The sequence below is a fragment of the Anser cygnoides genome, chromosome 3 (genome assembly GCF_040182565.1).
Source record: "Anser cygnoides isolate HZ-2024a breed goose chromosome 3, Taihu_goose_T2T_genome, whole genome shotgun sequence".
In the NCBI taxonomy this organism is placed as follows: domain Eukaryota; kingdom Metazoa; phylum Chordata; class Aves; order Anseriformes; family Anatidae; genus Anser; species Anser cygnoides.
Genome location: NC_089875.1, coordinates 56,707,241 through 56,719,400, shown reverse-complemented (window position 1 = coordinate 56,719,400; position 12,160 = coordinate 56,707,241). Strand labels below are relative to the sequence as shown.

At 39.7% G+C, this 12,160-nt stretch overlaps 1 protein-coding gene across 1 annotated transcript in view; it reads right to left on the bottom strand.

Annotated features, from left to right (window-relative positions):
- Positions 1-12,160, bottom strand: part of ARID1B (AT-rich interaction domain 1B) — a 326,604-nt gene that overhangs the window by 8,782 nt on the left and 305,662 nt on the right. Inside the window, 4 exon segments of the mRNA XM_066994218.1 lie at positions 1,315-1,411; positions 4,123-4,273; positions 5,875-6,047; positions 7,315-7,453. Coding sequence (XP_066850319.1) covers positions 1,315-1,411; positions 4,123-4,273; positions 5,875-6,047; positions 7,315-7,453 — 560 coding nt within the window.

Sequence of the window (12,160 nt, the reverse complement as noted above, 5' to 3'; positions counted from 1 at the left end):
GGAGGGGCCAAGGCCAGGATTCTTGCCCTTCATTCTTCAATGCTTTTTTGCATTCATGCTTAAATGAATGCATTTTGCAGTCAAGAGACATTATACAAAGCACATAAACAGCACTAGGGACAGGACCAAATATATATATATACATACACACAAATTTAAGCTGCCTTCTTGCTTAAATGAACATGTAGTTAATATATAACCTACATATGTTAGCATGGAATATCACAAACTTCTGTTATGCATCTTTGCAATTTCCCCATTAAATCATCTCGACTGCTAGTACATGCTCATTGTAAAGAACAACACATCACTTTTTTGATTGTGCTATTTTAGAGATGTTTGAACCAAAGAGATAGGTAAGAAACTGAACATTTTAAACCTTTTTGGTACAACGTAGCCTAAGATCTCCTTTTTCTTTTTTCTTTCCTAAATTTCCTAGTAAAACTCTATCCCAAACTGAAAAGGACTATTTGGAATTGTCTGAAAACAAGCTTACATTCTGATATTGTATTATAAGGAAATGTTTTCTACTTTGGAAGCTAATTTCGATTACTGTATAACTGGAACTCATAACATGCAAGATGAAACTCTGACCTTGTTGAAGTCAGTGTAGTTTTGCTATTGACTTACAAGAAGGGATTTCACCCACAAGGTAGTAATGATGCATCTTACAAAAACCTTAAATTTTAGTATCACTTGTATTTTCAAAGATCTTACACAGAGAGACTGAAATGTGCAAACGGTGTAGGTTATTTTTAACACTAATAACACCTCTTATGTATTGGTAACATATTACTAGAGAACACAGAGGGAATATACCATCTGATATATATTAAAGATAGGTAATGCACATGACCCACCGCAGCATTCAAAATAATTGCGAGTACTGCATGATTGACTCTGTTCCGGTTTTCTGTTGGGTTCACTTGGCTGCATGACATAATTTGAGGCCCTTCACTCTGCCAGTCAAGCGGCTTTCCTATTTGTTTCTGAAAGTGAGGCAGCATCACTTTACTAGCCTATGAGTTATACTTTCCCAGTCTGCTGGTTATTAACTTGGGACATTCACTTGATACACATCCAAAGCCACAGAACATCTGTTAAAATTTATGCTCTTTCAGTGTTATGAACATATTCTCCTATAGCTGCATATACACTGCTTATCCATATGGGCTGTGATTCTGACCAGAACTACAGTGCTCCTTTGTGCCAGAAGACATACATTCTATAAACAATGTTTTGAGTGTACACAGAACTTTGGGGTGACATTTATTAAACAAATATTATGAATATAGCTGTTTCCCCTTTTCCTACCTGCTGCTGTGGATACATTCCAGGTTGATGTCCTCCATATGGTGGCTGTCCTGAGGGAGGTCCTTGTCCTGGATACTGCTGCCCGTATGGTTCATGCCTAAAATGAAGCATTCAAATCAACACTTAGAGCTGATGGAATTTCCAAGCCACCAGGAAAAGGAAATTGCTCTGATGATCTCGCACGTTGAAGATATTTGCCTTTTGGAAACACAGTGAAGGTACAGTGTGGTATGGTCCAGAGCCTAGTGTAGTAAGCTCTGCTGGAGCTGGCAGTCAAAGGAAGGAGGTAAAGCAGATAGAAGGAAGGAGAAGCAATGAAGATGCAGCAGAGAGATTTAGGAGTAGCTGTCAGGAACGGAAACAGAGTATGGTCAGCAAAGAGGTAAGACAGGTAGCTACAGTGACACTGGGAACCAGTAGTAGCAGGACAAGTACTTGATGTATAGCTCAGACGTTGCGAGTCAAGATGCTTGTGTTCAAAGAGTAGATCTCCATGAAGACTATTTTCTGGATTAAGAATGTAATTAATATATAGGTATGTAGGTTAGGTATATAATCAATACCTAACTGCTGATTTAAAGTGAAATTCTGTGATTCTAAATTGTGATTTTAATTGGACCATAGTGACAGAATGTTAGTATAAATAGTATTATGTTTCAATATGTAACGTTTAAACACATTATCACTGAGTGAAAACAGTACTTTTATGATTTTGCTAAGATTCATTTAATTTTTAACTAAAGCTACATAAATGAAGCATACACATAGGAGGCAGAATTGAGCTGCACTTGGAAACTTACCTGTGGCCCTTCATGACCTCTGAGGGGCACTGCAGTGCAACTGCAGTATTTTTAGCACATCTGAATGAAATTTAATTTGCTGAAATGAAGTGCTTGGAAAGTATTTAGACTGAAAATTAACACTGTATTGCAGACCAGTATGTCAGTAATTCCACTCTGCACATTACCAGTAAGAACATAGCCACCATTTGAGTATAATTATGGAAGTAATACATCACGGAGAGTCAGAGAAACAAAGACGACTGGGGAACCTGACACATTAAAAGTTCTCATGGGACATGGCTTTTCCAAAAGCATAGAAAATTCACAGTTTTTGTGTGCTGACCAGAGTGAAAGCAATAGCTGTTTAGTATTTCCTAAAATTATCATGTGGATGGAGAGAAAATACCTAGTGACAGTTAAAAGAACAATATACCTGATAGGAACTGTCTACACTTGTCAAAGATTTTATGTGCTACACGATAAAAATGCGCAAAGGTACATGTGCATTATAAACATAAGGAAACGTTTTCTAAATGTTAGTTTTGTTAGCCACAGGATAACCACAATCCAAATGAAGCTGTGGAAGCTTCAGAATTGGTGTCATTTAATGCTGCACTGGAGAACTTGGGGCTATAATACATGTTCAGTTCAGTGTTGGCAGGGAGATACACAAGGCAGTATGTATACTCCTTTTCTAACGTCTATGATGCTACAGCTACACAAAGCCAACTGATTCTCCCAAGGCTCTGTACCCCCAAGAAACTGAACCAACGGTAAAAGCCTAAATAAGAACAGACAAAGCATAAGCAACACCAAGAGGCCGCATATTCTACGTGCTCCCACAGAGGCTGCTAGCACTCATTAGCTGGTTATTGCAGATATTACAAACAGAGAAATCAGTGTTCACCTTTGCTGGCCAGGGTAACGATTAGGAGAGTACATGCTTGGGTCACTGTTTGAAGGCACCATGTTGCTTTGACCAGGTGGTCCCATACTGCCTTCAGGACCCAGCCCATGATCCGACCTAAAAAATGACAAAGGAAACCTCATTCTGTAAAAAGCACTTATTCTCCAAAATTGCCAAGAAAACAAAACACACCCCTTAAAGAAAACATTTGCTTGACTTATCACCTTCCGCTGGAAACTTTAATCTCACTGACTCCCCAGCAATATGACCTGTTGAGCATGACAGTTGTGTTAGTCTACACACTTACTACTTCAAACTATGAGTGAAAACTCAACTTCACTGTTACACTTAGAAGTCCAACTCTGCAACACTTTGGCTACCACCAGGAAACAAAAAAGGAAGCTAAAGTACACAACCTAATGAGAGTAGAAGCGGGAATATAGCCAGAGCTGCAAAACCTACTGGAATGCTTAATAAAATCCAAACAGTCTCAAACCTCTCTGCTTGCTATGTAACAATGCTCATTCATCAGCGATTTTACTGTTTTTTTCTTTATTATTATTTTTTCCAAAGGCTTTCCCAGCATAAACAAAAGAGAACCAAATTTATTCTTGCTTACTTCACTGAAAGGCAAACTTACGAGGGTCCTGATGGACACACTGAAAGACCAGTGCCCCTACAGCTCAGACAGCAGACTCCAGAATTTCCAAAGACAATCCACTAACAGACCGCAAACCAAACACAGTTAGGCTGTGCGTTTTGTTTTTCAAAAAAGCCCACCAACAACTGTTTACGTGAAAACATGGCAAGAAGACTAACTGAAGTGCTACTTTACACCATCACAGCCCAGCACAGCAGCCAGCTGAAGGCAGCTGTCAAACACACCCATTTGCTGATCTGCTGCAGCTTGAGTGAATTCTGAAGTGTAACAATTCCTCTTTATTAATTTCTGTAAACAGCTAGACACTGTCACTACCAACGGTTTAACTCCCAGTGATTTAGCAAGATGCTGTAGGAAATATAGGCCGCTATGTTCTCTGCAAGGTGAGATAGGAAAATGAGAAGGGGAGATGATTGTTTTCACTAATGTGCTTTCCTTTCTCCTGAAGATTAACTCACCTCCTGTCATAGCCACTTCCATAAGAGAACTGCTGTCGCTGGCTCATGCTCATGTTGGACATCGCTCCAGATGGACTCTGGTTATACATATCCTGTATTCCACTGTTGGGCATTTGTCCAGGGGTCATGAAAGGCTCATTGCTTCCAGGCACTGAAACAGTAAAGGAAATTAAATATATTATTCTGGGTGTTTGAAGATATCTTTTTATTAAATGATATATTTTAAAATAATGTTCCGATCCCTAACACTGCCAAGGAGAATTAGCTGGTGTCTGACAAGCTCTCCAGGGCCTGATGAAAACACATGAAGCAGCACCACTACCAAGATGATGGTTATAATATTATATAGGAGCTGCAAACGAAGAAAGTAATCTCATCATATCGAACTGAACTCAACAGGCACCAAGGCAGCTTCTTCCCTGTGGTCTTTATAGCTGAAGATGAACTTGCTCTTTCTCTTTTCACCCCAAACAACGCTAAATATTAACGCAAACATGAACCCTACAAACAGATGAAAGCAAGTCTCATAGTTTGAATTATAAAGCTGTAGGGATTAGGTTCTTCTTTTGCTCATAAAGCACTTATATACCTACATATATCAGAACTTGCTTACTGAAGGAATAAGCCCACTTAATCTCAGATGGATATAACAACTAAAATGAATCTAAGACAGAGGAGACCTTCCCCTGACTCCAACCACATTGTGCTAGTCTCCGCAGTCCAGGCAAAAGGATTTAAAGGAAAGGTTTAAAAGATCACATCAGGCTACCTATCTATTTTAACTTATCTCTCCAGTTCATCACATATCAGGCAGTTGGACTCAATCTTTGTATGTCCCTTTCAACCATTCCATTCCATTCCATTCCATTCCATTCCATTCCATTCCATTCCATTCCATTCCATTCCATTCCATTCCATTCCATTCCATTCCATTCCATTCCGTATCCTTCGCTTGATTTATGGACCTTTTCTTCCTATGTCTCCCCTTTGCCCTCTTTCTGTTTCCACTTCTTAATTTCATCTCCTCTATTTACTCTTCTATTTGCAGCCATTGTGAGCCCTACTTGTGTTCCTTCCTCCCACTTTCCTATATACAAGGTATGCAAGACTGATTCATTTTAAGCACATTTTATAGTATCTGCAAAAACACCTGTAGGTTAAGTGCCCAAAAGGATAAGAGTCAGATTTGACATTAATTTTAATTTTTGCTTTCTAAAAATGAACAACCTTTGAGCATGTTTATCACCTTTTTTCAAGGGTTGTCTAAGTGAGAAAAAAATTAGCTTTCCTATTCTGAAAAACATGTAAACAGACAGACAACATAAGGAGACTTGCTCAGTTCCACACAGTGAATTCCCAGTTCAGCCCTACTACACCCAGGCCTGTTGCTTCAGAGTTTCATATTCTAACACTGAAGTCCAGGATCCGATTTGCAGAGTAGCTAACCACCTTCAAGAAGCATACTGCATTGCATAAAATCTTACCCTAGGAATTTATGCCGTCATTCCTGAAATGTGTTCCTGGAAACAGTTTTAGGAAACAGTTAAGTTCCTCTAACATACACAATATGACTCTGAGAGGGGAAAATATGATCAGAGTAGAATGAAACAGAATTGCACTGCATCTCTCTTTTTGCTATAAGCATGCCATTTTACCAGTGTTAGAATCAGCAAAGTGTGCAGCTCATTCTGATGACTAGAATATCCTCATTAAATCGATGTAAGAACACTTAAACTCCCACAAAGAAAATACCTTTTCTCATTCCACCGAAAGGATCTTTATTCGGCTCATATGGCATCCTTCCCATCATATCTGGCATGTTTATTCCCTGCTGGTACGGTGCATTTGGCGTCATGGAGTTTCGCTTCGGGAATGCTGAATCACTTACATCAGAAAAGGGATCGTGCACACTAACTGCGCTGTTTCTAGCAGAGGAGAAAAAGGAGGCATTAACATCATCATATATTTCTAAGAACTGTGAAAGCAGACTGGACTATAATATGCCTAGTCCATGACGCTATCTTCAGCAGTGCAGGATACAGCTGAGGAAGATGAAAACAACTTTCACCATCATTAAAAAATCTACCCATTTTTTCCCCCATGCTTATCTGGCTACTTACATTAAAGATCAGTGTTTTCCATCTAATTCAACTGTGCATATTCCTATTAGTCATGTAGAAGTCTAAACTTTTCTGAAATTTCACTAAGCTGTTGTCCTCACAAGCACAGGTTAATTACATGCTGTGTCAAAACAGAATTACTGTTGATCAGTTTCAAATTTACCAATTGAAAGGTAATGATTGCAAGGTTACCAATTTACTATTCCCTTGCTCTCCTACTAAAGACTAAACAGCTACATTTGATTTACCTCCCAAATACCATTTCCCGTTATGGAGAGGCGCTAACTTTTATGGCTGCAGCCAGCTTTATTCTAAAGCCCTTACAAATTTGGCTTGGAAAATGAATTTTCACTATTAACTACCAAATTTATTCTTAATGCAAAAGAAAATATTTTTCACAATGGAAGAAAACTCAGTCTGAATCACAGATGATTAAGAAAGTTCTGGTTATCCGTTCCGAGCTATTGGAGATGAAGAAAAAAGAATATAAGTATGTTAAATTCTGAATGATCTTGTAAACAGTTCAAAGCTCAGGTATGTTCCTGCTGAAGTCAACAAGAACTTTTTTTTTGCTGGACGTCCATGGGCTAACAATTCTTTATGAATGGAGAGAAGACTTCAGATCAAGCTGCCCTGTGTGACTTGTAGGACAGAGAACTGAAATAAATCTCGGTCCATCCAGCTGAATCCTCTGCTACCTCACTGTTAATGTAATACTTTTTAGATTGGGTATACAGGTCCAGACTTGTATACCCAAGAAGCAAGGCTGTGGTTCTAAGCTGGTGCTGCTGGGTTCCACATTCCTTCCCACTCTTGACATATTCACGTTCTCTCCTTTGCACTTGTGCTTGTTTGATCCTTCTCTGGTGCTTAGAAAGCTAAAGCAGCTCCCACTCCTTCCTCCCTTTCCCAATCTCCCCTCCAAAGAGAGATGATTTTCTGCCACTTCTAAGGCTGGACTGGTTCAGCACAGAATCAAACGAGTGCCTGAGCAGTTGGGTAAAGGAAAGACTGGCTTAAACTTTTGTAGAACTACAGCGTAAGAGAAAATGAAGCAAAGCCCTTCTCATACCTGCCACCCTGCATAGGTGTCATCTGTCCATGAGGTGTTGATGCTGGTGTTGGGGGCTTCAAATCGCCTGGCACTTCTGTCATGGAATTACTACCAGTAGACTGTGGAGTCTGTGGACCTTGCAAGGAACCAGAATTAGCTGGGAGATGAAAGAAAAAGGAAATATTAAAAGGTAGAAGCCAAATTACTGCGGAAATAATAATCATCAGTGAGAGAAACTAGTTCTTTCCCCCATGAGCCTGCTTATACCATGCATCTCAATACTTTATAACTTCCACAGATCCTCTGAGATCAGGATATGCTGTGCAGTAATAGCCATCATCTTTCCTAGAACCATGAATTAAATCTGATGCCTGAAGCAACATGAATAGAAATCATCTAGATGAAGGATCATTTAAAACAGAGGTCAGAGATACAGAGTTAATTGTCTATAGTTTACAACAGAGTAAATGAAAGGTTGTTCTTTGGCACAGCTTCTTTATATAATCACTACCACAACACAGACATTTATAAGGCAAATTTCAGCCAGAAGCTTTTCCTACAAATTTAAACTGCTGTATTAATATAAGAACATAATTTCATTTACTACTAGAAGGCAGACATTTCTGAGGTGAAACATGGCAAACGGTTAGTGGCACACTGCAACTCTATGTCAGTTTTGAGACAGCGTGGCAAAAGATTGTATTCAAGAAATGCAGAAGACAATCTAGGGTAAGAAGAAAGCAACCACTGGAAGTAGAATACGAACAGGAGCTATGGCACACATTCCTAATAAAACTGTATAAATAGTAAAGTACAACTTAACAAAATGTAGCTAGGATCACCGTAGAGCATGTGTAACAAGACCAGGTCAGTTCTGCAAAGCCACCTATTTCGTCTGCGAAAACTTACGTTGAGGTCTCAGAGAGTAGTAGCGTACCTGCACTACTGTCCTCCTCGACCATGGTAAATAGCTATATTCCTGATATGACAACGAGTGGAGAAAAGCATAGAATATTCTATTCCAACAGTAACAAGAGCATTAACTGAATATATCACATAAGCTAATGATAAAACACGTTCAGACCAGTCTTTTAAAGTACACACTTGAAATTACTCTTTTTATACGAATACTGAGAGGATTACCCCCCAACATTTGATGTAGTATTTTTCTGATATAGAAGGCAATAGAAGGGCATCATTAACAGTGTCTAAACCTTGGATCAGACTGGCCTTGTCTGCTTGTTTGGTGCTCGTAGCAGGAATTCGTCCCGAGAAGTTGTAGGGTCAAGTCTATGGATGCAATTTTCAAACAGAAAAAATCACAAACCTAATAGACTTAGAAAGACATGGCTTTGGCTTGAGAGGTCTTTTTTTTTTTCTTTTTTTTTTCTTTTTTTTTTTTTCTTATGAACTGTCATGTAAGCATTTTATAGTACCTGACTATCTACGTTCAACAGCCAATTAACAAAACTTTATAAATTACTGCTAGAGGAAAAATTGGAAGAAGCAGTATGGGCTTTTCTTCTGCGTGTGAAAGAGAGAGTAGTTTATAATTGACTCAGACTCCTAGAACACTCATCATCTTGACAGGCAGAGCTTGTTTTTAACTGAAGAACACCCTTTTTATGTGTTTCATTTATATCTGTAACACATGTTCCACTATCTGGAAATCAGTCTCAGTAGCAAGTGCATATGTAAAATGCACATTTTGTAGACCATGTTGTTCCTGTCCTCAACTTTCTAAGGCATGTTTGGATTATGCTCACATAGAAATGACGTTCAAAAAAAGTTCAAGAAAAGCTCTCTGATTGCATTAGTACAGTAACAACAACATTTGCAAAAATTCAGGCTACAGTTGACTGAAGGCTTTAGTGCGATAACGAAACAAATCCATGAAATAATAAAGAAAATCATCATGTTCACATAAAATGAACCCTTTGTATATATGACCCCCTGAGTAAGACAGGATCATTCTCCCGCTCTTTTGTATTTCAAGGCCTATTGTGCTTTAAACACAGTTCTAGATTACTTCTAAAAAGCTTGAAGGCATTTCTGAGTTGTCACACACCATCTTGTCATATTAGAACTGTGTAAGCAAACATCTAGTTTATCCACATACTTGCTGTAAAATATGATATTGCTTCACCCTGCACATTTCTCTTACGCAGGCTCTTATGCAGCAGTTAAGTTCTTTCCTATTCCACCTGAGCAAAACCTTAATTCGTATCTAAAGTAAACCCAAATAAAACAAGCAAAATATTCTTTCATTACTTATGGGCTGCTTGAATACATAGTATCTTTATTAGGAGTAACGTGGTTTTTAGAAATCTCTTCTGCAAGGAAAGATTTAAAAACAGAAAGATGTCCAACAGAGAACCTGCAAGTTAAATTTCTATCTGCTGGGTGGTAGTTATAGTTATTTGCCCTGACCCTGAACCCCTTCTAAACGACCGTTTATAAATATCTGAAAAATGGAAGGCAAATACTATTACAAGAAGTGCCAAGTTTCTGGTATTGCTTTGTTAATGTGTTTTGCTCTAGGTCCCTGCTGGGTAAGGCACACTTCTACAGACTAGGGCCTGCAACTGCTTCAACCTCTGGATCAGGTCATCAGCTAACAAGAAGAGCCCAAGAGTGGGTATGACCTACGTTCTTTAAGTAAGGTAACTCTTTCTTGTAGGATGTGATTTTCAGTTACTTAAACCTTTACCATGCTTCAGACAATCACAAGGAAGTTATCCAGATGGATCTTCCCCTCAAGCTATTTTTTTTTCTTGCTCCTGTAAAAAATTCACGTGCAATACTGGGCATATGAATGAAATTATTTTTTTCACAAGAGGTTCTTAGATGTGTGGTCCTTTCCTCAGAGCATCTCTTTAAAGGTGCTGATTTGTGGCTATGCAGAACACAATAGGGCAACAGGTGAGATCATATAAAGGGCGATACATGGCAAAACTTAGAAAACTGGCACCCAGAATGAGCTGATACTCATGACGTAAACTTTTTTGGTGGCCCATCTCTTCATCTGTAGAACAGGAATCATACTCCTTTTCCTCTCAGGTGGGTATTGCAAAGGTTGATCAACGCTTTTAATGCCCTCAAATACAGTTATAATGAAGACCAAGAGAAAAAAAACAAGGAGTAAAGTTATAATTCTCTGTTTGAGGCTGTCTGAAAACTGTGGCACAAGTATTGAAAGGTGAGGGTAACACAAAATACTGAATAGCTTCTCATTTGTTGAACATTTGTTTATTTTGTGCACTGAATGACACAGACATTTCACAGAAAAAATGTGACCGCATGATTAAGAGTGTATTGAACTGTAGATGCACAAGGAAACATAATTAAGGTTACAATGATTATATCTCACTTTTGGCATTTCTTAACATTTCAGCACTAGACTTTGCAACAAAACAATATACTTTGACCAGTTTTTGGATATAGCATGTGCAAACACTAAATGCAGATTACTTATGTTCCCTCACACATACATTTTACACACATTGCTATTAGCAATGTTTTCTAGTTTTCAAGGATATGGAAACAACCTTCTTCTTTGTAAGAAAGTGCCAGATTCCTTTTTTCATGTTTCACCTGCAATTTTACATTTGTTAATCTATTCTCTGAATTCTTTACATCTATTCTTGCAGGTATTTTATTATGCTAGCTGTTTCGTTTTGATCGTGGACTTCCTGAAACAGAAGCCCTGTCTTTTAAAGTGCTTTATAAGCTTCAGTACTAAACAAAGAATGAATAAAGAAGACAGACACTAATGTTCTTTTAGAATAGGTAATCTCTGTGTACATGACTGCAGCTGACTTGCGGATGTCCAGGAAAAAAAAACTGTGTATACATAGCTAATGAATTCTTCATCTCACGTCCGTGTCTAAGTAATGCTTCTCTCTCAAGTGTCATAGCAGATCTGTAAGAGTATGCTTTTAGGAATTTAAAATCCATCCAAAAAGAAATAAAAGGAGCATTTCTGTTAGTGAGAAGTGAAGTCCTACAAACCCTTGCCACAGTTCACTCAACGGCCCGTGTTATTCCCGGCAGCATGGAATTGCAGTACTGCCATGGCTTTTTCCTTGCAAAGCCTGAATGGCAGCACGGGCTGCTTTCAGGAAAGACCCTTTATTTACCAGAAATATGCAGTTAAAAAAATAAATACATAAAAAAGATTTCTCTTGCCAGCAATTTTTTCCCTCCAGGAAAAAAAAAAAAAGAAAAAAAAGGAGGAAAAAATAAAAAGAATTCAACCTCTTGAAACGCCATTAATAGGAGGCCTGACGTGCTCTCTAGGATATCCCTACCTTTTGCCAGAAGCTACAAATGTATACTCTAAAGTAAACAATGGAAAGGTTACTGAAGGTTAAGCACATTCGCATACTTCAGAGCGAGCAGCCAGCCGCCACGCTGGGAAGATAATTCACACAGCACGAACCCCGTGCCCCAGTTTGGCCGGGCTGGGGGCCGCTGGCTGCGGCAGGGCCCCCCTGGCGGGCGCGGGCACAGGCGTGGGGGCACCTCTGCCTGCCCCCAACGTCCCCCGACCCCTCGCCCATCCATCTTCCGTGGGGATTCCCTGGCTGGCCCGGTGGCGCGCTCCGTGACATCACCTGCCTGCTAGTAACAGCAGGTTGGTCAGCCACCTGCCACGGCCCCCCTCCCCAGGTCCTGCTTCTCTGCTGCCAGGGAAGCACGGGGAGCTCGCTGCGGGCGCTCCCTGCCTCTCTCCCCCCGGAGCTGCTTCCCAGGTCGGCCGAGAGGCAGCCCTGCTGGCCCTGCTCCTCGGGAGCAAGCTGACGGTGCCATGGTGCCCACCCCTCTCGCTCTGCGCGGGGTAACCCCCTCGCACCACGTGCCT